The 25981-nt window shown below is 40.3% G+C and overlaps 1 protein-coding gene across 3 annotated transcripts in view; it reads right to left on the minus strand.

Annotated features, from left to right (window-relative positions):
- LOC138819300 (sterile alpha motif domain-containing protein 5) overlaps positions 1–25981 on the minus strand; it is an 826789-nt gene that overhangs the window by 757716 nt on the left and 43092 nt on the right. The window contains exon 2 of one of the 3 annotated variants that reach the window (XM_070010739.1): positions 21927–23334. The exons of the other annotated variants lie outside the window; for them this stretch is intronic. Within the exon in view, the coding sequence (XP_069866840.1) occupies positions 23272–23334 (63 nt within the window). The 3' untranslated portion in view covers positions 21927–23271. Of the gene's footprint in view, positions 1–21926; positions 23335–25981 lie in introns of those variants that run through there. 3 annotated transcript variants of the gene reach the window in all.

The following is a 25981-nucleotide window of genomic DNA, read 5'->3' on the forward strand; positions in this document are numbered from 1 at the left end:
GCTCCAATCCTGGCTTTTTGATGGTTAATTGGAAATAAGAGACTTAAAGATTTTCCTGCCGATGGTGGCTTCAAACTACAATCCCCAGATGTCCTGAGTAGCTAGGAATTCAAGTACAAGCCACCAGTGCCTAGCTCAAGCAGACTTCTTATTATTGAACTTTGTTCCCTGTAAACAAGTAAAAAGCAAAAAAAAATTTCTAAAATCAGGCAAGTGCTCTGAGCTCTGCGGAGGGGCGCAGGGTTTCGGGGCCCCCGGTCACTTGAGGAGGTCTGTCCACGTGAATGATGGCTTCTTCTACTTCTGTTTTGTAAATAAAATACCTCATTGTTGATGTGTAGAGATAGGTATGGGCTTTTTAAGTTATAAATATGATTTCTCTTTCTCTTGTGAAAAAAAGAAGAAAATACAACCATTAAACCATCCTGATTCTGGCTCTCACTTCAAATAAATGGGATAACTAAATCCTCCCTTTTCTGCCTTGCGAACACCCTATAAGAGCAAGTGAAGTTCATATTTGCATCTTTCTTGACATGTGCTGGCATTCTGCTAGGTTTTAAGGGCTGTTTGGCAGCCCTGAGCAGTCTATTTGGAGATAGAAAGGAATATCTGCTCGGTTTCCAAGTCTGGGCCTGTATTCACGTACATAGGCCGGCACGAGTTTTGAATGCTAACTACATTGTTGCTGAAATCAATAAGAGGCAGACTCCAGAGACCAGCGAGTAACCAGGAACTCTATAGGGCTCATTTATTGAGTGCTAATCACACAGTAGGTGCTTACATGGATGCTATATTTCATTCCCAGCACACTAATAACAATTGCTACTGCTAACTGAGCCCTTTCCATGGGTCAAGCTTAAATCTGAAGACGTAGATTCATTCAGTTATGTGATACTATGGGGACAGTAAGTAACCGTGAGGCTGGGATTCCTTCACGTGTAGTTGAGAAGCAAAGTCTAGGTTCAAAATCTCTACTCCCCACTGCCCTTCTAAGGAGGGCACCCTGGGGACAGGCAAAGACACCAAGCTGGGGGAGGCTGATTAGCTCACCATGATCACACAGACAAAAGAAACAGACCCAGGCAACTGGCTCTGCTCCAACCCTTCAGGCCTCATTGTGGCTGTGTCACAGAGTTGCATGATTAGGGAAGCCAAGGTTGGTTTATGAGAAGCAGTGGTGGAGAAAAGGGGGAAGGACTGGGTAGAGAGAAGTTCTAGCTATGAAGAGTTCAAATATCCTTCCAGCCAGGCTGACCACAGAAATGACTGGCCAAACTTTTAGAAGTTCAAAACAGGGAGCTAGACAGGAATATCACAACAAGCCCAAAGTAGGAGCAAGGAACTGGGCAACAGCACTACTACCTAGTCTGTATTCTAATGAATTAGTGTTAGAAGGTAATGAAAATGGGAGAAGGCAGTCCATTACCTCTTTCTCTGCTTGAACCCAAGTGTAATATACAAAGAGTTTAAGCAGTAGTCTCCCAAAAGCTATTTCAAAATCATATCAGAGTAAGAAAACCCAAATTTTACTGAGGCAACTGGAAAGAATCATTAAAAATCAGGCAAGATCCATGTTGTATATTTGCATAAAAACTTTGGAAACCTGTTAGGTATGTCATGTTCCCGCCAAGATGTGTTTGTTATCATCTTAACCAAAACATTTCAGAAGGAATGAGGAAAAGAACACAGACAATGACAAAGAAAGAAGAAAAGGCCTACCAAGTTGTTCTGGTTTGTCTTCCTCCAAACTCAAGTTGAAATGTGTGTTCACATGTAACAGTTTTAAGAGGGAGTGGGATCTTTAAGAGATAACTAGAGCCAGGCACTGGTAGCTCACAGCTGTCATTCTGACTACTCAGGAGGCTGAGATCTAAGGATTTCAGTTTAAAGGCAACCCAGGCAGAAAAATCCCAGGAACTTTTTACCTCCAATTAACCGGCAAAAAGCTGAAAGGAGAGGTGTGGCTCAAGTGGTAGAGCTCCAGACTTGTGAAAATACAAAGGTAATAAGCCCAAACACAAGGCTGAGCTCAAGCTCCAATAAAAATAAGTATAAACAAGTCAACAATAAACAAACAAATAGGTAATTTGGTCAAGGGGGTCCTAGCTCATGAATGGCTTAACAACTTACTCAAGAGACTGGGTTAGGCTTTCTGAGGCTGGATTAAGTTTCACTGGACCAAACTGATCACATAGGACTGGATTACTTCCTCATGAGACTAGTCTGTTACAAAGCCAGCCTGGCATCTCCCCTGAGCCCCTCTTGTTTCCTTTCCTCTCAGATGATCTCTTCTATCATTAAGCCCTCACCAGAAACAAAGTTACATTCCAGTACCCTCTTTCTGGACTTCTATAACTGTGAGCTACATAACCTTCTTTATAAACCATCCTGACTCAGATATTTTCTCAGAGTAACACGAAAGTGGACTAAGACATAAATTTTCAAAATGTTGAAGGAGAAAAAAAATAGACTTTGGTCAGCTCGGTGGCCACAATGCATTCCTCTGTTGGCATGTTACTACCCTGGTATAACATGAGATTGGATGATCATGAGACTGGATGATCTCTTACTTAACAAAATTTTAGACATACAAGATGTTATTCTTGTCGGAATAGTATGTCTTATTTTTTCTCAATGGGAAAAATATTTTTACTAAGAATAACAACTGTTGCTGATACTGATTTTAAAAAGACATAGTTGTTCCCCTCTGATGTCTATAAAGAAGCCAGGAAGGCAAAGTTAAACAAGCCAACACACAAACCAGTAAATACTACAAAATTCCATGACTAAATGTAATAGCCAATAGGACTTGTTGTGTAGGTACCAACTTTATAATCAACCTTACAGGAAAAAAGTGCGTTCCTAGATCTCAAAATAACACGTAAAAATGTAGGAGAGCAATAGAATGTGTAGTAACATAACTCAATACTAATAAATGTTTATAATTTCCAACAAACCTGAATCTTTTTTGTCTGACAACACCCTGAAGAAAGAGAAAAGCAAAGAGCAAAATTAGAAAATTGAGAAATACAGCAAAATTGCTGTTTATCACTTTTTGTTATTTCATTAATTATCCTCTACTATATTTCATTTTAGCTGCCATAAGCTCTTTTTCCAAGCTTCATAGATCTTTATATTATTTGCAATATAAATTACAAGAGCTAATGTTTGAACACCCATAGTTATTACGAGCATAAGTAATAATTTTTAAAAATCTAATCTGTGTGAGCTCATTTAAAGAAAGATTATGGTAATGATGCTAGTTAAAATATAGAGTTCACACTAGGCGACAGTGGCTCGTGCCTATAATCCTAGGTACTCAGGAGGCTGAGATCTGAGGACTGCAGTTCAAAGCCCAAGCAGGAAAAATCTGTGAGACTCCTATTGCCAATTAAGCAGCAAAAAAGCCAGAAGTGGTGCTGTGGCTCAAGTGGTGGAGGGCTAACTTTGAGCAAAAGAAGCTCAGGGACAGCCCAGGCCCTGAGTTCAAGCCCCAAGACCAGCACATACACACAGGCAAAAATGTGGAGCTCGTGTAGAAATATTTTACACTCTCCACTAATGTGAATCCCGCTATCTCTTCTCTATGTCTGTTTCCTTAGTAAAAAGTGCAGACATTTTTTTATTCAATGTTTATCTAAGAGTGAAATTTCATAAGATCTGGCATTTTTCCCCCTGAATGTATGTACACTAGGGTTCCTCCCCATCAATTTAAAATAAGTAAAATATTTGTTTCTATAGCTTTCCAAATACACACATCTTGACAAATTGGTTTGTGATGATATGAAACCAGGCAGTTTGCCCATAATTGGAGACATTTTGCCAACAAGTCACAAGCTGCTAAGAGAAGCAGCAGCGACAGAACTCCCAATATGAGTGGATGATCCTTGTGTAAATATCCAGGCGGTCTGCCCTTTCCAGGGTCTGGGCCCCCGACCCCATGTGGCAGGCAGACACCTTAATTAATCACAGTGCCGGGAGATGCCCTCCTCACAGATAATGGTCATCTCAGAGCCTAGCTCAGGCTTATTTATCCTTCCCTCCTTTTTTTTTTCTTCCTTTTTAAGCATGTCCCAGTCTTTTTGCCACGATCGTGTTGTTCCAAAGTGGAACCATGAAGAAAATTTGATCTCCGTGACAACTCTTAATTCTTTTTCAGGCCACTTCATAGGATTTCTACCAACATGAAGTTTTTACATTTCTCTATAGCTAGGTTTAACATTCATGGTGTGAATGCATATATACAGTTTCACACTCAAACTGCAACAGCATTTGGAGTCAAGAAAACCCAAGTCCTTTAGAAATCCATAAAGCATAAGTTGTGAGCAAGTAATTAAAGACCAACACTAAGAATTCTTTTACAGATTACGAAAGGATGCTTGATATGCTGTGTGTGTGTGTGTATATATGGGTGCGCCAATGCTGGAGACTGAACCTGGGGCCTGAGCACTGTTGTCCCTTAGCTTTGCATTTGAATCTGTCAATATTTAAAATTCCTGCATTGGACTTCAGGCCTCTACATAACACATCTTCCACCCAGGCACTGACATGATAGTTTCCATCAATCTTTCATCTGACCCCAAAGACCTCCCGTAAATAAGAGTAGCCTAATGAAGAGGTTGAGGGTCTTAGAAATTGGTGGCAGAGCATGTAGAAGAATAATTGGGTACAATGTTTTTAAAGTACCCTCTTTCTCCAGATACTTCTAACATATTCATATGTTGATTCATTCTCAAGTATTAAGAACCACTGACTTTTTTCAGTCTATTTCTTACCAACAGCTGCTTTTGTAAAGTCAACAATGACTGTTCTCTCATGTTCCTCTTTCCTTTCTGTCACATTTTCTAATAAAGGTTTTAGAGCTGATGCCATCTCTGACAAAGAAAACACACAAGGTATACCTTGCTAGGCGCTCAAGGAGCTAATTCGATTAGTGACTTGAAACACTTCAAAGAAAAAATATATACTCCTCCATTTACTTGTTCCAAGAAGGCACATTACATTAACAAAACATGGATATTGTTGTAATGCATCGATTAATTCATCAGTGACAACACTGATGTGCAGGATCAAGGAAACAAATGCCTACTGACATTATCCCCGGGCCTCATTAGCTGGTAATAAGTAGCATGGGCTTGGAACCAGCTCCATGAAAGAGTCAAAAGAGAGTGCAGGCTAGATAGCCACTGTCCAAAACTCCAAGACAATGGCCTTGGGTGTCATAGGAAAAGCCATGCAGGCTAAAGAACTACCAAAACAGTAGATGTAATCACAGAGTGAAGATTTCCCTTCTCAATATAATAAAATGTAAAAGAAAAAAAGTAGATCTTTGAGAAGTAAAAACAAATCCATCCTGGATTATAACCATCTGAAGAATGTGTATGAACCCTCAATAAAAATGTGTGAAGTGTTCAGGGATTATTTGGGGGCTGGTGTTTCAGTAATCATGAAAGTAATACAGGCAGAGTGCTGACACCAGTAGTAAAGGAAAAATTATATAAGTGATTATATCATACCAGAGATAAGCATTGCTAGCATCCAACCAGTTCACGTCTTATAGATTTAGACTATATTTTTTATATTAAAATAAATACTCTGACATATTGCAGGGCATTTTAAAGCCCTTTTAATATATATTTTTATTGGAAAGATACTGTACAGAAGAGTTACAGTTATATGAGTAAAGCAATGAGTACATTACCTATCTTAAAGCCTTTTTAAACCTCATATATATCAATGAGTATTATAGAAATGGAAGAATACTAAGAGATTTACCTTGTATTTGTCACACACACACACACACACACACACACACACAAATTTAACTGGACTTTTTTTCCTAATAAATTTTTTCAAGATAAATGCCAACTTTTGAGGGTTTTGAAGAATTTCATTTTTAATTCCACATATTTATATCATTATCAAGTAACTCATTCTAGACCAAGAACATTCTCCCATTCTCGTGCTTCTTGTGCTACGAATTTTCCCACTCTGGGACAGACAGGATGATTATAACACAGGTGAGGAGTTTTTCATTCTGGTGTAGATGGTCCCTGCCTAGAACTACCTGTAACTTTCTGAACCCTCTGGTCAAGTAGTTACACAGACAATATGCTGCCTGAGGCATATTACAGTTTGCTAAGTATATGGATTGTGTGTGTCAGCTCTTTCCACTAAATAATAATGTTGTACTTTGTCTCTCCAAATGACTGGCTGCTACAATGACAACTGATTAGAGAAAAAACAAAGCAGCTTTCCTTCGATGGATCCCTAATAGGTTTTAAATAATAAAAATTGGAATGTGGCAGGCTCAAAAACCATAGCAATTATATTCCCCTTGTTTAGAATGGAATCCAAATTCCCACATTAATTCCAAGCTGTAGGTTTAAATCTTAGTTCACTGAGGCTTACTGATTAGATCAGATACATCTTGTAGTATTTCTTTCAATATCTAGCTAACTATGGTACTGGCTTGAGCAACAATTTCCTCCAGAGCCCTGATGCAACATCTGGAGAAACAGCTGCTCTGCTTCCTATTGGAGAAATATTCACGGAATGAAATGCCTGTGTTTAAAACCAGATATGGATTTTATACATCCTGTTTCCACTTAATGAAAGGGCATGTTACTTTAAGAAATCATTAAGCATTTTAATATGTAGTTATATTTTCATTTTGCATAACAAGATTTCCTCAGATGTGAATATTGCCCTGTTCCCAACCCAATGCCACAAGCCTGGAGCAAATGAGTTTTCTAACTTCTGCGAAGATCATGTCTCAGCTGCACACCATGGCCGTCACAAATCACACACTCCACACTCCAAGCTCTGAGCACAGTGCTGGGCAAATCAGACGCCCCACCCACACCTGAGGGCCCTGAACCTTAGGCATTCTGAGATATGTTTCCACAGATTTCTTTTTTTTGAACTTAGACCTTTAACCAGCTTCTGGTGGCTCATGACTATAACGTTAACTACTACTCAGGAGGCTGAGATCGGAGAGTCATGCTTTGAAGCCAGCCTGGGCAGGGAAATCCATGCCACTCTTAACTCCAATTAACCACCAAGAAGCTGAAGTGGAGCTGTGGTTCAAGTGGTAGAGCACCAGCCTTGAGCAAAAATAGCCAAGGGACAGTGCTCAGACCCCAGAGTTCAAGCCCCAGTGCCAGCACTCTACATACACACACACACACACACACACACACACACACACACACACACACACACACACACACACACACACACACACACACACACACACACACACACACACACACACACACACACACACACACCCAAGTTTTCTTGTCTTCCCTAAGCAAGTGACTCTTAAACTGCAGACGACAAAACACCAACGCAATTCTTGCATTTCCTCTCTGCCTTTAATTTAGTCAAGAACTGAAGTCCCAGAAGTTCCTTTGCATTGCAGATCCTACCCCCAGCCACGGCCGCAGCCGCAGCCAGTCCGGCCACTTCCTGACTCCCACGTTCACCACACACCTGACACACCCTCCAACTGAGTGATGCCCTCTATCTAAGGCTGGTATGACTTCGGCCCATCTGCCCTCTAGCCCCCAACTCTCCTCCTTCTCAGCGGTTGTTCATGGACGCTGTATCACTTCCCTGCCTTCTTGCAGCCCTGGCTACCACTCCCAGCACATCGACAAACTCAAGTCAATCTCTGGCTGTCTTTGGTAGCTTCAACCTCTTGGTTTTCATCCTCTTAACCTGTCTCACAGCAGCTGGTCCTCCATCTGCCGTGTAAGTGCTCTGGTCACAGTTATGTTCCAGCTCTGCTTTATCCTATGTTCCTCTGCTTTATCTGCACACTGACTCTACACCATAATATCATTTCCTGGGTGAGGTGGCTGGTTTGTCTGTTTGTGAGCCAGGATTTTGTTATGTTGCCCAGGCTGGCTTCAAATTCACAGTCCTTCGGCCTCTACTGCCGAGATTACATGCATGCACTACCACACCAATCTATTTCTGTGGGTTTCCTTAACACGTTGGTTGTTTTCATCGTAGAGTCTTGCTTTATATCTAGGCTGCCATCTTCCTATTTGTGCTTCCTTGTGTGGCTGGGATGGCAGGCATATGCTACCATAATCTTCTATGCTTGCACTGCATCTGGGATAAAAACAAACAAATACCCACCACTACTTCTAGCCACTGTGCTTCCTCCAATAGCTCAGATAACAACTTCATGTCCTTGCCCTACATGTCTAGTCACTGGCAAAGATGCAGTCTCCTCCATGTTTTATGCTTTGGCTAGCCTTAAACCACAATTCCAGGACCAGTGCCACCCAAACAGGCTTGAGCCATGGCATTCAGTTCAGAGTCGGACATTGTCTTTCATGAATCTTTCGACCTGAGGTATCTGTTATGTTATTATTGATACATATGACCACTGAAACTAAAGGGAACTAAAATTTAAGCAGTGGCCTTCTCGGCCACAACCAGCCTCACTCAGTAGCCACAGGTGGCCCGTGGCTGCCATAGTACACACAGAAGACAACATTCCTGCCCCTGCAGGAAATGAGAAATGAGAAGAATGGCAAGCAGAACAAAGACAGGCAGATACAAAGAGAGAAGCAAAGGACAGTGGTGGTATTCAAGGAAAGAGCTGAACCTTCCTTCAGGAAACCCAGAGGGGAAAGTACGCCCCTGGAAAGGTACAGCCCCTGTACTCAGATGAACTAGAATGAGACTACCTTTGGTATTGGCAGTCTTTAGTTCTTTTTAGATTATGCCACATTTCCTCCTGGAAGACTTTGGCATTGGTCCTGAGTGCCCATTTTGGAATCTGACAAGCCAATGTAGTTAAGATGGTAGTTTATGCATGATTTGCAATTTAGTGCCTTAAGCATTTCCTATAATAACCAGGTTCTGATATCATGAGAAGAGAAAGAAGTAGCTGGCACCTAATTTTTCATCCCTATATTTCTCAAGAAATAACTGTATAAGGACAGACACAAGGGCTAATTTTCCCTAGCATGCACAACAGAACCTAGCACATGATAAGGATTCCATTCATACTTCGCTTATGAAATGTTGGGGCCATGAATTTCATCACTCATAAATTGCAAGACGGCTTAAAAGTATCCAGCCCATAAAATAATAACATTTGCCTTCTGGTATATCAATTAAGAAGCTGAAGTCTACCTTCAGATACAACGTCTTCTTTCTGGACACCCTATCCAGGGCCACTGGCCAATCTCCTCCTCCATCCAACATTCCCCAGGCCCAGCACATTGCAGCCCTCCTCCAAGAATCATTCCTTCCTTCGCTCTGCCTTTCTTATCCGTCTTTGCTGTACCCACACAAGCTAAGCTTTGTAAACATGTTTCCACTTGTCTTCTTCGTGTGGCACAGTAAGCTTTGCCTTGTTTCTCAAATTGCCTTTAGCAGATCTATTGTTTTGATAGATTGGACCTTTGTAATCCTTATCTTGGCACTAGAGAATAGCTTTGATCAGCTTATTCTTTTCCAGTGACTAGCTGAATTTACACTATGGTTTCTGTTATGCGTACACTAAAACACTAGCTTTACATACATAGTCAGTTGCTGCTTTAAAAAAAAAAAAAAACCTTCCATCACTAAAATCACATACACTTGGCTATTTTCTTTACTGGAAAAGGCTACTTTGGTTTATATGAATGTTGTCTCTGGGAGTTTTCAGTGTAAGTATTGACTTAATTTTTCATTCAAAAATCACTTCTTTTGCCAAACCTCTCCTTACACCTCTCAAGCCAGGAAATATGCCAAGATTTTTAGAAAGTATGCTTACTTATTCTTCAAATGCACTTGGAAGAAGATTAAAGTACAGAAAAATAAAAGCATATGAATATGGCTGAGAGACATATTCAATTCATTTGCTTGTCAGTTCTAAGCAGTAAAAAGAGCAAGAACCGAAAGGAGGGATGGGGGAGGGCAAGGAGGCAGCCATTAGTGGGAGGAGAGGCTAAAAAAGTTGAGGCAGCGATTTCAGTGTTCTCAAGATTATGCCTTTCTTGTACTTACCAAATTATTGAATTACCTTCTTATTAAACAAGTAATTAATATCAATTTTACCTTCCATTTGGTGAGGGCAATAACATAATTTTCCCGAGAACTACTGGAAGCCATAATTTGTTAGGCAAGCAGCAGGATGGGTATTGATACACAAGAGTTCAGAGGATGTTAGTTTGCCTCATTCAAAGGTCCAGGAAAAATATACCTGATCATCTAAGCAAAAGCTCCTTTAATTTAGTCATCGTAGAGAACAATCACAGGCACTGAGGCATCCTGGAGATTGGTATGATGCTGCCAGCTGAGTTTTGTAATTTAAAAAGGAGAGAGAGAGAGAGAGAGAGAGAGAGAGAGAGAGAGAGAGAGAGAGAGAGAGAGAGAGAGAGAGAGAGAGAGAGAGGAAAGAAGGAAGGAAGGAAGGAAGGAAGGAAGGAAGGAAGGAAGGAAGGAAGGAAGGAAGGAAGGAAAAAGAAAGCCAAATGCTAGTGTCTCATGCTTGTAATTTTAGCTACTCAAAACTCTGAAATCTGTTAGTTCAAAGCCAGCTGGGCAGAAGAGTCTATGAGAACTCCATCTCCAAATAACCTGCAAATTGCTTGACTAGAGCATGGCTCAAGTGGTAGAGCACTACCCTAGTAAACCAGCCATGTGGGAACATTAGGCCCTGTCAAGAGAAAAAGAGAAACAGATAGATATATAGATAGATCATTAATAACTTAGAGTGAGAATCAGATTGTGCAATGGAACGATATTTTTATTTGGGTTTAAGAATTTCAAAAAGTTCACTTTTTCTCAGAATCTCTATGGCAATTTCAAAAGACAATTTAGCAATCCTTAGGAAACAGAGAAGAAAAGCAGTTAAAAACCAATATAGATCAGTAATAACAATTGTTTCCTTGAGTTCTTAGGAGAATTAAATGGAATTTGTATACAGCTTTCTCTGATGACTGAAAGTACTTAGTTTTTTTGTTTTTATGCTTTTCTACTTCCACCTCTTTTTGCTTTTGAAGGCTACTACACTCACAGTGTCCTGATCCCCACGCTCACACTATTTGCAATATACCACATATGCCCTGGTTACAAGGAATAAAATCCTAAATGTTCTAAATAGTAACCTGAGTTGCCACTTAGAATTGTAGTGAAAATACACAGTATTTCTTACCCTGAGCAGCAGTGAGCCCAAAGTTCTTGCTTGAAATTGTGAGCAGGTATTTTGGTAGCAAAAAGAGTTTCCCTATAATTGGACAGCATTATTTAAAACAAAAGTACCCAAGTAAAAATATATATTATTGTTCCATGGGGGAAGGTGCTAAATTTTATAAAGGAATATTTAAGTCATTGTTTAAAGACTTCCATGCACCAGGGGTCTCCATAAAATATAGAATAATGGCAGTAAGCCAAACATAACCAATATGGATTATAGGTCTGTGGGGGTAAATCATGCTGGAGACACGCTGGAGAATATTAGCACAGGGTCAACTCAAAAAAAAACAACAACAAAAAAGCAAATAAATTCTTCTACTGAGTCTAGAGGCACGGTAACTAATGCATTGTTATTGACAAAGCCGAAGGACAATAGCTCAAATAAAGTGAACACTCAGAAATTCCTCATACTTGACAGACAGGCATAGTCCATGGATTTGAATGCACAAATTTCTGCATTGAAACCTATGAAATCAGGGTGGAGGACAACTACAGTCGATTTTGATTGACAGATGGAGGCTACCAGGTAGAAATATGGCTGCCATGCCTGTGACACAAACACTAAGCCCCAAATCCATGCCATTTTAGCCAACAAAGCACTGCCTGGCCATTCGAGAAAAGATGGGCATTGGATGCATGATCATCTTCAGAGAGGTTCCAGCATAAAATTTCAGAAGCGTCTGGATGGAACCGAGAGGTGCGGGCTCCATGAACGACACATCCACAGGCCACAGGACTGTGAGGCCAGCAGAGCCACAGATGGGAAAGAAGGAGTTGGAGACACTGGTAACTAGTGTTGGAATATCTGGCTGGATTCTGTTTACAGACCCGAGGACTTTGTGGAAGGCAGAGCTTAGGAGTGGTGTTCTAAGATTGCTGCTGGAAGAAATCTCAAAGTAGAAAAATACCCAAGGGCTGAAGCTGCCACACAGATTCCTGACCAGGACAATGCTCATAAGGGTAGCAGACACAGGGCTGCCCTGGAGACCCCAGACTGGAAGGCCCGGAGTGTTCGAAGCCAGCCTGAGCGCGGCATAGGCACTTGAACCCACTCAGGCAGAGGACCTGTGGTGCAAAGCCATAAGGACTGGGTCACCTGGAACTTTCAGAGCCCAACTTTGGCCCCAGTGTGTCCAGACAGCCGGACATGGAGTCTAGAAAACGTATTCTGGAGCTTTGAGAGTCAATGCTTGTTCACGGGGTTCTGGTCTTCCTTGGGGCCTGCTACTCAATCCTTTGTCCCGCTGTTCCCTTTTAAGATAAAAGCATAAGTCCTCTCCCTGCCCCACATTTTATTTTGGAAGCACAGAACCCCTTTGACAGACATCACAGGTTCACAGCTGAACATCAACTGGCCTCAGGATTCAACCTGTCTCTGAGTGTCACCCAAATCTGAATAAGATGATAAATGACACTCTCAACTTGTACTTTTCCAGTTATTGGGCATTGGGAACTACTGGGAGGGAATGACATGTATTTCTGCAGGTAAAAAAGAAATGAATTTTGAGGTGCCAAGTGAGGATGTGACGATTTTAAATACGGCTCCTCCAAAACTAGGATAAGGCTCTTTCAAGAAGTGCCAAGTTCAAGAGCTTGCCTTCCTTATGCGTTTTAGGGCCCTTTAAAAGAGGCTTCAGCACTGCACCTGCTCTCTTGCTCCTCTGCTTTCGGTTCGGTAAGGTCAGAGTGATCTCAGCATCCATCTGGACAAATCCCTCATCAGACAATCAAAACAGTTAGGATGCTGATCCTGGACTTCCAGATGGTAGAGCTAAAATTAAAACAACGTCTGTTCTCTATAAATTACTCTGTCTCAGGTATTCTATCACAGTAATACAAGACAGGTTAAGACACGATCTTCAACAGGTCCCTTCAGCCTTCCAACACCTTTTGAAAACGTATAGATCTGCTGTTTTACATATTTGATTCTTATGTTAAATGTAGCTCCCATACATGATACTTTTGAGACTGAAGTTCCAGCTTTTCTTGGCTTACTGGATCTGTGGCCTTGGGGAAATTACCAAAACCACATCTTTACCTCACATTTCTTATCTGTAAAAAAAGGGGGATAAACTGTAGGAGAAACTGCATAGGGCTGTCATGAAGATCACATAGGAAAGTATGTGGAAAGTGATGTGAATTGTCCTGGCATCTATTAAATGTCCTATTATGTGCTGGAAACTTTATTTTGTAATGCCATTCTAGAACTGATTCATGATGTAAGCTTTTTCTCTAACACGATCTTGAAAGCAATGTCATTGTAAGTCACAAACTGTTCCCTTATGACCCCACCCCTGAACTCTCTACCCAACAACACAGGTCCTGGTGACACATGCCTACAATCCTAGCTACTCAGAAGGCTGAAATCTAAGGATCAGTGATCAAAGACAACCTGGGTAGGGAAAGGCCATGGGATTCATCTCCAAATAACTACTCTTGCCTCCAAAAGAAACAGAAAAACTAGAAATGGAGCTGTGGTTCAAGTGGCAGAGTACCAGCCTTGAGCTAAAAAAGTTCAGAGACAGTGCCTAGGTCCTGAGTTCAAGCCCCAGTAATGGTGCGCACATGTGCATTTATCTGCACACACGGGCAAACACATATACATACACGTGCATGCACAAAAGACTTGTGTTCCTCCAACATAAGGCCCTTTCTCAGCTTGTGTGTTAGAGGTTATTCACCTGACTTTGCAGATGACAGAACATACTAGAAAAGATTGTAGGGGCTGAGAAGGTGGCTCAGTGGTAGAGCGCTTGCCTTGCATTGAGTTCAATTCCTCAGCACCACATAAGCAGAAAAAGCCAGAAGTGGTGCTGTGGCTCAAGTGGTAGAGCACTAGCCCTGAGCTGAAGAGCTGAGGGACAGAGATCAGGCCCCACACCGATAAAAAAAAAAAAAAAAAGGAAGAAAGAAAGGATTGTATATAATCAAAAGGGAGCTGGGATTTCTACCCAGGTTTTTGTGACTTGAAGCTTTCCTTGCGTGGCATTCATGCATATCATATCAGAGGAAGACAGACAAGCCATGCAGTCCCGGCTGAGCAGCCAGGCACTGTGGGTCAAGCAGCTGTTTCATGGGCCTCAAACTGAAGTCTACACAACCCTGGACCATTCCTAACTACTCTTCTCTTTTTTCTTGTGGTAAAAGGCAAAAGTAACTAGCAAAGAAGAAAAGTTAAGTATTTCCAGAGACAAAATCATGAGTCACAAATGTACATCAAATATATCTGAAAGAGAAGGTGAAAATAACTGTTTTACAACAACAATAAAAAAAAAGATAGCATTTGTGTAGAACAGATCATCAGAACATCTTTGTATTTTGTCTGGCAGCATACCATATGCTAACACGTATGGGATAAGTTCATTAACCATAGTTTGATTAGCTTTAATTGCAGGGATAGGTGGATAGTTATTAGTTTTAATTGCGGGAATAGATGACATTCCTCTCACAATTTAGAGGAGGAAAACATGATGAAAAGAAAATCTTAATTCAAACACAGTATCATTTTCCCATTTGCATGTGCCTTCACAAATTGCTGTGCCAAATATATTTCTGCACAAGTTAATCTTCTTGTGTGTACGCAATTGTACCAGATAACTGATTTGCACTACTTTATCCCAAAGAAATCAGCAAAGTCCTGAGAAACAAAAGAACCACACCCCAAGATTAACTTCTGATCAGAGGAAACCTGACTTCCCGGATTTGAGAATGACAGAGATGTTGACCTTTCAAACACAACAGATCATGGGATACTCCCAAGTGTCTTTGAAAGTTAGAAATGCCTTGTGGAACCAACCTGTACATCTTCATAGTACACTCTCCGCAGGCATGAAAATTCACTTAGCCCACTCATTCATTCTGTCATCCATTCATGAATTCATTCATTCAACAATATGGCTGAGCAGCAACAAGGTGCCAAGCGACACACTTGCACTAAGGACAAGCATTCACAGCCTGATAGAGGTCATCCAAAACTCCACACCACATCACATCCATCAGTGACTTTGTCTTAAAGAACATGAGGTCATTCATAGATGCCATCTGTTCCTCCAACCTCTCACAGGGCGTGTTTGGGAATGCTGTCCCTGAACACCTTTACCGACAGGAGATAGAAGGTGGAAGAGGACGATGGCTTAGACAGATCGACTCACCGGGGTAACAGAGATTGGACTCAGGGCTTCTGATTTATAGGTAAACCTTTTAAAATAAATCCAGAGGTCTATTCTTCACTCAGAATGGTTATTTGTACAAATGCCGTTGTATAGATGAACTTCCAAAATGAAGCTGAAGATTAACTTCCAAAATGAACTGACTGGGATGAAGGTAACATAAAGGAATGTACACTGAATAGACACAGTTCACATTGTTGCTCACTGCTCAAACAAGAAACAGATGAGACTCCACTGACCTCCTGTTACTGGGACCCAGCGATATGTTAATGTGAAGGAGGCTGGCCAGAAAAGTGTCCATAATTACATGAATGTACTCAATCCTCAGGGCAATTCTCAGAGAGGCCCCAAAGTGAGGTTTTCATTTAAAATTGTTCAAAACTCCTCTTAAATTAAAAAAAAAATCACCTCAGTAGGGCAGCAGATGCTCTGGAATGAGACTAGAAGTATTCATGACCCAGAGATTCAGATGAAAGACTGCCTTCGGTGAAATGATTTCATTAATGACATAAGCCAAGCTTCCTTCCTTTCCTCTTTCCTGCCTGCTTTGTTTTTTCTGGTAATAGAAATTGAGCCCAGGGACTCTCAGATGCCAGGCAGGTACTGTACCATGTGAGCCACGCCCCCAAGTCCTGTTGCTTGAATTTGTATCTGAGATAGCGTTTTATTCATCTTTCCTGGGCTGTCCTTGAACACATGATTCTCCTGCTTCCACCTCCTGATTATAGACATATGCCACCATGTCCATCTTATTCTTTGCCAAAAATTTACCAGTGAGCTTTACTAAATATATGTACTTCCCAATGTAAAAGTAAACTCCGTTTTTCCCGCCAGTATTGTGAATGTTTCTAAATATGCTCATGAGGGTCAGAAGTACGAGGAGCTAAAAGACAATGTGCTGGCCGTCCTGGTGGGTAAAGCTTTGGTTTGGGGATATAACGACCAAGGCCATGCGTTGAAAACATGAAACTAAGTTAAAACTAAATTCAATCTAGAAAGATGGAAAAGGCCATGGAAACCTTTTAGGTATATATTCTAGGATTTGCATCAGACAAAGCCAGGAGTAGAGGACGTAGGAGAAGTGTAATCACCAGTCAACAGCCTGGGTTGTCACCAGGGGCTGCACAGATCATGACTCCTTACTGACTTAACTACACAACTTCTGAAGCTGACTAGGTCATCCTTAAAGATCTTTCCATGTGAAATTTCAAATTCTACATATTACTCTTCGCCTACATCTGCCAGCTTTTTCACTTTAAATTCTCCCTCAAGGTAGGCAAACACAGTCATAACGTTTCATGGACATAGGTAACGATAGAACCAGATAACTTGAAGAGATGGTTGGGGTTGGGAGAGATGGGGAGAACAATGTAAGGCTGACGTAGATCAAGATGCTTAGGGAAAAAAGTCAAATCAAGTACGTCAGATCGACTGAGACTAATATTGCATGTTTTCCCTCCTATGTGGAAGCTAGAATTAGCCTATAAACCTGTAAGTTAACACACTGGGTGATACACAAGAGGTTACAAATGTTATTCACTGACACATGGTAGATTCAAGAAATAACTCCAATATTGCAATTCCTTAGAAAGGCAAAGTCAAAGCTCAACAAAATAAGTACCAGGAAATGAGTACTTGCAGAGGTATGGTTGGAGTTAAGGGGAGAGCAGGAGACAAATGAAGAAAAGAAATCAGGGAGAATGCAGTCAAGAATTCAATATATTTACTACAGAAATGAGAAAAATGAAGAACGCAGTAGGTTGGAAGGGATGGGTGAGAATGTGGAAAGGGGTAAAATTGATCAAGACACACTGTATTCATAAACTGCTTTGTTGAATGGCAACTCCTTTGTACAATTACTTAAAGATAACAAAAATAACAAAAGATGCATTATACTCATAAGCTGACATACTGAAACCCCTCTGTACAACTACTTAATTGTTTTTAATCATTAACTTTCCTCTTATATTCAGTGGCAATCAAAACCATCATTCATAATCATCATGACATTTAGCTATAACTCCCAAATATCTGTCACAAAACTTATTCAAATCAATGTTTGGGAACTAGCCACTGAGCTAAACAGGTACAAAAGCAATTCTATTTGCCCAAGGTTCTGAAGCCAGAGAGGAGGTATGCTGGGATTTGAACCCAGGACTCTGCATCTAATGACCCCTGAGATACTGCTTTTCCATCGCTGAATCCTAAGCATCTTCGGTAATGGACATGTATGTTGAGAAACTCCATGCAGGACCCCTTCTACCAGTTCATGCACCCCACCACTCCACCCCCCCTACAACTGCCCAAAATCTCACAAGAGGAAGCCACACAACTCCTAGGTAACAAGTACAACAAGCCTTTCAGCACATGTACAGAATAATCCGGGCTGCCTTTGCATGCAATGTGGGAGACTTGGTTGGAACTCTGATTTCCCATGCTGACTGTAATGCTATTATGCTATAAACACTTATCTATTGTCAATTTAGACAGCACACCAACGACTGCATTCATCAAAATGGGAACAATTTACAAAAGAGGCCAAGGCAGGACTGCAGTGAAAGCCGTAACATTTATTGAAGGGTGGACAGATGTTGGAGAATCGCAGTGCTGCATGGGCATACATGACATGGTTCATGAGGATGTCTCAATTAGGCTTTTCATGGTCTTCGTGCACAATCCCTTTTTATAAAAGATAACTAAAAGGAAAGAACAAAGGTGGTCAATTTGCAATTACCTTTACAACATGAAGGCTAGCTTTCAATTAAGGCGAATCAGTTTGGCTACTTAGATAAAATACAGGTTGATTTCTCAGATTTCTGCAAAGATGAACAAAGAACAACTTTCCATGTTGTAATAAATCAGTTTTCAGAACATGGCCAAGAAACCAGGCTACCACTGCAATCGACAATATCACTGAACCCTGGATCAACACAATATTTCATTTTGGAATAAGGGAAAGTTGATCTAATCAAGGGCATGATACAGAATTTATCTACACAAATGCTTAAGACGCTTTTCATCTTAAGCATTTAGAAGTTGATCTATGTTTTTGGTTCAGTGGGAGAAATTCTGACAACATTGTGTTAAAAAAAAAAAAAAACCACTGAGCTCTTACTGTGATTAACCTTACTGTCATCTAAAATCTATAATTGATAGCAACAACAACAAAAAAAAAAGTTTCCAGATCTTAAAGAAGTGTAAAATATTTCAACAAGTAAAAACAGAGTTAGTTATGCAGCTTATTTTTCTAAACTAGTTGTCATTATTTATCTCCATTTGCTTTTTATGGACGTATCAAAAATAATGACTAATGAATGATTACAGACTAGAATGTTATTTGATTTTGTCTCACTCGAGATTTAAAATAGAAACAATCATATAAAACAGATAATTTTTAGATCAAAAACCTAACAGTGTAAAATATCTGATATAGGAAATATTGACAGGTAACAGTAAAATTAAAAATTCTATAACAGAAAGCCAAGTTTGCTTTGCTCTGCACAACTTATTGGATTTTATAGAGCATTGTTGTGTGTGTGTGTGGGTGTGCGCGCACGTGTGAGTGTATATGTGTGTGGTTTTATTCTAAGTCATCAGCTGATCACTTTTAAGACCGTCTTGGCCTGAAGATGAAGTTCAAGGTAGAGCGCAATGGATTCAATCTCCAGTACCACCACCACCACCACACACACACACATATCAGTTTCTAGCCATTTGTTTGGAACTGAGAATGGACACTTCTGTTTCTATGTCCCTGGCTTCTCCACCTCAAAGTTGACACACCGTCCATCAGCCTGAATACAAGTTTATAAAAATGAATTAAATATTACATGAAAGAATCTGCATAAGTCCAACATATTGTCTAGAACTTTATTTTCTATACCGTCTCTTTGTTTTTTCCTTAACCATGAAAGGGACCTAGGTACAACTTTCAGGCACTTTACAGAGAGATTCAGGCATGCCCATCTCAGATCTCCCACAGGCTGCCACTACTGCTGGTTTCTCTGTTCAAAGGAAAGAGTCGGCGATTCGCCATCATCTGCTTCATGTCCTGGCTGGATTCATGCCAGATGCAGTAAGGACGGAACGCCATTTATACTCCTACTGTGTAAATCACAGTCTAAACTCCAAGGAAAATGCACATCTGCAGCTCACTCGTTTTATACCCTCAAATTTGTAAACCTGAAGCTCTTATGAAAATAAGAATGGGAACAAAACACGTTCATGTGTGTCTAGGGAACTGTTTTTCCAGATCTGAAGAACGTTAGCCTTGAAGCAAATGACCATCAGTGTTTTATTTTTCTTTAATCATATTCTTTGCATTTAAATCCCTATACATTTACTAAACTACTATGAGTAGACGAAGAAGCCATCTTAAAAGAAAGCAAAAAGGTCGAAGTCTGTGGATGATAGTAGGGTAGGTCAATAGATGCTTGAGTTTCCCAGTTCATTTTAATGTAATCTTGTCCATGTAAGAGGCAAAGTAACTGGATGTTGAGAACGGGAGGCAGGGAGGTAAAGAGCATCTACTAAAGCCAGGCCTGGGCCATGAACTGGGAGTGTGTGCAAGCTGTAGATGCAGCTTAAGTCCTTCAGAGCTGTAGGATGTCCTCATTTCCCCTACATTATGGACAGGGGAGCAGATGCTTTCATACAGCTCCTAATTGTTTGAGCTCATTCCCCAAGCTGTACTTCAAAACTTCTAACAGATTCACCATCGGAAAGCACTGTTGGGATAATTCTAGAATTTGAGTTAAGCTCTGAGTAACTTCAAAAAAAAAAAACCTCTAAACTTACTGCTGTTTCTTTTTTTAATACCATGGTACTTTAAATTTCTTGGGATTAAGAAATGCTTTGCGTTCTCAGAAATACTATACACTCAGGGTTTTTTCCTTTCCATTGGTAAGGATGGAGCCCTTAAAATTGAGTGGAGAAATAGTTCCCTCATTTTTTTCCCCTTTCTTTTACTATTCTTTTTTTCTTTTTCTTTTCTGAGACAGATTCTTGCTAAAGAGCCAGGCTGGTCTCTTTGGCCTCATGAGTGCAGAGATTCTAGATAGGTACCATCATGCTCAGCTAACAAATATATGAACAAAAATATTCTACATGAATAAAATATTCTACATGAATAAAATTTCTTCTTGACTCTATCCCCCAAAGGTTAGAGTGAATTGAAGAAAACTTTTTTATTGTCCTCCAAATTCCTAAATGTTATGAAATAAAAGTATCCAATTAATCACCTGACATCCTAGGAAATACAATCAAGACTAGGAAACTCAAAGTTTCAGTCTTCAAAAAATATTTGCTCCTTTGTCAACTGCTACTGCCTTTACATTAAAATTTCAGATAAAAGAAAAAAAAACAGAAAAGCTTGCTCCTCTTAAGCATAAATATCTCTAGACGTAATTCATGCTCAGAAGAATTCTTTCCTCAATCTTACCGCATCTTCTTTTAATGAGGAGGAATTAATGTTCTTCTTGCAATGCTTTTCTGCCTAAACCTTTCTTCTTCTAGCTTTAACTGGCTTTAACTAGGGCAGACTATGGATAATTTCAAATTCCCATAGTGGACACAGAGATATAATTTAAATTTGGTCAAATAATTGAAATCAGAACTTACTCAAATAGGAAATAAAACCTGAAATGACCTAAGAGCCTTTTTGGGTTGCAGTAAATTATATTATAATGCCCATAGTGAAAAATAATGGGTTTTTCAGAAATTGGGTCCTCTCTACCCACAGTGCATCAAATGTATGCAAATGAACATCTGTAAAATAAATCTGCCATATCTGCTGCACCTGGAAATGAGGTCTCAAACAAGAAACCACTTATTAGCATAATAAATTATATCAGTAATCTTTACAGACTCCCCCAAATCCTTAAAAAATAATCAAACTTGGAAATTGTAAACACTAGCTCACTTGAAAAGATGATGGATGGTTGACTGAAATATAATCCCTAAAAACTGAAAGCTATGTATAGTGTAAAGGGCAATTGATACATGTTACTAAAACTTAATTGCCATGTTTAGAATAAGACAGATTTTATTCAGTGCCTATCTTAACTTTTAAAAATAGCTAAACTATTTAAATCTTTAGATTTTCAGAATGATATTGTGTTAAAAAATGTTCTTACAGCAGAGACACAGAGAATCACACAATTCAAGGCCAGCCCAGGTAAAAAGTTAGGGAGACTCTATGTCAACAAAGGCATGGTGGTACACACCTGTAATCTCAACTACTTGGGAGGTGGAGGTAGAACTCACTGTCTAAGGCAGAAAGAACAAGACTCTACCTGAAAAATAACTAAGGGAAAAAGGGCTAGGGATCTGGCTCAAGTTGTAGAGTACCTGTCTAGCACACACAAGGCCTGAGTTGAAATCCTAGTGTAATCAAAAAAGAAAAGAGGGAGGGAGGGAGGGGGGAGGGAGGGAGGGAGGGGGGAGGGAAGGAAGGAAGGAAGGAAGGGAGGGAGGCAGGCAGGCAGGCAGGCAGGCAAGGAGGGAGGGAGGGAAGGAAGGATGGAAGAAAGGAAGGGAAGGAAGGAAGAAAGGGAGGGAGGGAGGGAGGGAAAGGAAAGCAAGCAAGCAAGCAAGCAAGGAAGGAAGGAAGGAAAGGAGGGAGGAAAGGAGGGAAGGAGGGAAGGAGGGAGGAAGGGAGGGAGGGAGGGAGGAAGGGAGGGAGGGAGGGAGGGAAGGTTATGAAGAAAAATGAAAAAAAAGAGAAAAAAAAAGAAATATGCCCTTGGCCACCTAATTTTTTTTTCAATTGCTTATCTATTTCTAGTCAAGAGGAGATTAATGACAATCTCATTTCCTTTAACAGTTTCCTGTTCATGTCCATGACTGAGCTTATTTAAACTTATCTTTCTAAGAAGAGGAAAGAAGATTAGGGGCTCTAAAACCCACCCACCCCCGGAGCTGGCTGTAAGTATACATCTTCTTCCATGGCTTCCTTTCCACTAAATTCCCATCCCACTGACACTGTATTTTCTAAGCAGAAAATAAAACTCCCATACCCAAGGGGGAATGGCAATATGAATCAGAAAAGCTCCAGATTCACCACCCCTCCTCACGCCAATGTCACTGCCCTCTGTCCACCTCCACGCCTGTAGTTGGGAGCCATTGAGCAAGCCTGGAGCTCAGGAGGAGCTGGGGCTGGCCATCACCTAGCAAAGAATAAAATTCTTTCAGAATAGATGCCCTGCACTTGCTTGATACGGGTCAGCACACACCATCCTTATCACCTTCAATTGGATCAAATTGAAAGAAAAGTCAGGAGAAATTTTCTTCTCCTAGTGTCATCACTAAGAGAATGTATCAGTCTTCTGATCATACCTCTATATGAAATAACTTTATAGATTCTCCTAAAGTAAGAATTCCTTCACCAAACCATTTTATATAGGATTATGTGAAATACCTTAACATAATGAAATCTATACCAAGCGATACATGCATGTGAAATATATTAAATGAAAGCTACTGTTCTCAAGATAAAAAGCTAATTGGGAGATGATAGGACTAATAGTTGTGTCATAAACTGTTTGAATTATACTTAAAATTAGCAATTACAAAATTCCTCAACCCCATCTATGTTTATCAAGAAGTCACAGAATAAAGAAGAGAAAATCCAAGATATGTGTAAGATGTGTACTTTCAGAAGTGAGCTCAATACTTTATATGTAGTTCTTTTTTTGTTTTTTTTAAACTGCTTTCCTGAGGTTCTATAAAGCCAGTTTACAGATTTTGTTAAGTTGATCATTCCAGCAAAGAGTTAAGCTGATGAGTATTTCCAGGGTCACCATCCAAGTTCCCTTTTCTGGAAGAAGATTCTAAATATGCCCTTTTCCAGTCGTCAGCATCTCATCAGTCCTCCACGAGTTCTCAAAACTGATAGCTAGCGGTTCTGTGATGACTTCGGCCAATTCATAAAGTACGCTAGGACGCCAGCCAAAGGGACCTGTGGATTTGAACATAGCCGGGTTATTCACATTCTCCTTTGCCCATTTTTTCCCCTAGTCCAGCATGAGTTCTTTGTCCTGTTCTCAAGTCATGCTTGCCCCTTCCTGGTTATCATGTAGACTTGCAAAAAACAAAAACAAAAACAAAACCAATTGTTTAAGTAGTCTGGTGGTTTTTGTTTTGTTTTCTTTATTATTTTGGTGGGGTTTTTTATGAATATAATTTTTTTCTTTCAAGCTAATGAAGAGCGCATTTTATTTTTCTCAAGCCAGTGTTTCGTTTAAAATAGTCTACTTATTTTTTTTTTACTCGTTATGTTCGTTGTCAGAAAAGCAAAGCGAAAAAGGATGAAATAAAAGACCACCTTGTAACCATTTGCATTGCTAACTCATGCCACGCCACACTACACATTAATAAACTTAATAACAGCCTTGGCTATTAAAACCTGGCTTCCTATCTCCTGTACAAAAAAATACTCGTCTATGCAAGTTTTATCTGAAAGTAAGTGCTAATTCAAAATGCATCTTCCAAAATAATAAAAAAAAAATCCACCATCATCTTTAATCATCTCATTTGTGTTCATAAACAATAACCTTTTCCCCACAGGCATTCTAAAAGCATGATTTGGGAACAGACTAATAGAGATTTCTTACAAAGCAGTAATCTGGTGGCATCAGTGACAAGTTCTCAGGTTTATATTAAACCTAATTATTTCCATGGTTGGTGTGGACAGTTTTAACCCCTTCGTCATCACAATGACCCCTCTTGTCCCAAAAGACAGGGACAGATTACAGTTTTCTGCTCATCTGTCACGGCTCTGCCATGCGCTGAGAATCCTTTCACAGGTCCTGGATGGAAGCAGGAGAGGAAGTAAAGAAGAGATCACAAGAAGAAGAGTACGGGAGTCTAGAAGTTTCCTGGGGAGTTTGGTGTTGCCTGGATGCCAGTTGCTGATGGCGTTGATGCTGCTGCTGTTGTTCTTTTCATCTGAAAAGCTTCAGGGAAAGATTGAGTCCATCTTTGTCTTTTTTTTCTTATCGTATGGATAATGGAACTCAAGGCTTGCTAAGAAGGTATGTTCCCACTTGAGCCACACCACCAGTCCCTTTTTTGCACTGATGCTTTATTTTCCTTGTTACTTTTTTTTTTCTTCTCTTTAAATTCATTATTACTATTTTTAAGAGAGGATCTTGCTTTATACTTGGGCTGGCCTGGGCTTTGAGTTTCCTTATTTGTGCTTCCTCTTGTCTCTGGGGATGATAGGTAGATACTACTATACCCAAGCACTGTGCTACCTCAGTAGCTGGGATGACAGAAGCGTGCCACCATTCCCAGCCACTGGATGAGATGGAGTCTCATGAGTTTCTTTTTTGCTGGATGCCAGCCTCAAACTGTATGCTCCTCCCACTATCCCTACCTCCCAAGTAACACAGCCACCACATGCCCCCAACCTCAGTTTCTTCTAGTCTCTATTTCTCTAGGTGTACCGCAGTTCTATCCACTGAGGTTTAGTAAGTGCCAAAAGAACAAAAATCATATTGCATTGTAAAGAACAATAATCATTCTGCCCAGTTCTCTAGGGTGCAATTAGTTGTGGCACATAGACACTTTCACCCTTGCTGTAACAGCCACCTGCTGATGCCACCATGCTAACTACTGTGTCATTATTCATTAGTTTGGGAGATATTCTTAGACAGTCCCTGGTGAATGGGTAGAAAGTTATTACTATGCATGCTCAGCCCTCAGCCATGTCTTTCTCCAAAGAAAGCAAGCTATTTTCAGGCTTCCGCGTGACTGTGTGTGTGTGTGTGTGTGTGTGTGTGTGTGTCTGTAACATTAAGAAATTGTCTTACTGGTAATTAAAATATTCAAAAGTCCGTGTGTGTGTGTGTGTGTGTGTGTGTGTGTGTGTGTGTGTGTGTGTGTGTGTCTGTAACATTAAGAAATTGTCTTACTGGTAATTAAAATATTCAAAAGTTACCCTAAAACCCACATTCAAATTAAATGCCTCTATTAAAATGACCTCCTGGTATAATGAGCGAAAAAGTCATGCTCAACCTATCTTGACAAAGTTATAGGGCATTCTGAAGGGGTCGAAGAGAGAGTCCTACAGAAAAGGGAAGTTGATGCAATGGGAAGAAACTGAAGTTGTTTGGTTTTTTTACCACTGCAGTATGCAAATCAGTGAAAGAGCATTAATAAAGAGAACTGCATATACTCCAGATTGAAAGATAACTAGTTTTTGTTTGTTTTTTTGTGTTCTGGGTCTTGCCTGAGCACAGTCCTTTAGCTTTTTCACTCAAAACTAACAATCTACCACTTGAACCACATGTCCACTTCTGGTGTTCTGCGGATAACTGGAGACAAAGAGTCTGACAGGGTTATCCTGCCAGGGCTGACTTCACACTATGATCCTCAGATCTCAGTCTCCTGAGTAGCTAGGATGACAGGCATGAGCCACTAGTGCCAGACACTGTTTATATCAGAAGAATAAAAAAAAATCAAAGCTGGGAGCTGGTGACCCATAATTGTCATACTAGCTACTCAGGAAGCTAAAATCTGAGAATCTAGGCAGGAAAGTCCATGAAACTCTTATCTCTAATTAACCACTAGAAAACCAGAAGTAAAGCTGTGGCTCCAAGCAG

Source organism: Dipodomys merriami, unplaced genomic scaffold, assembly GCF_024711535.1.
Source record: "Dipodomys merriami isolate MVZ:Mamm:240054 unplaced genomic scaffold, mDipMer1.0.p SCAF_8, whole genome shotgun sequence".
Taxonomy (NCBI): Eukaryota; Metazoa; Chordata; class Mammalia; order Rodentia; family Heteromyidae; genus Dipodomys; species Dipodomys merriami.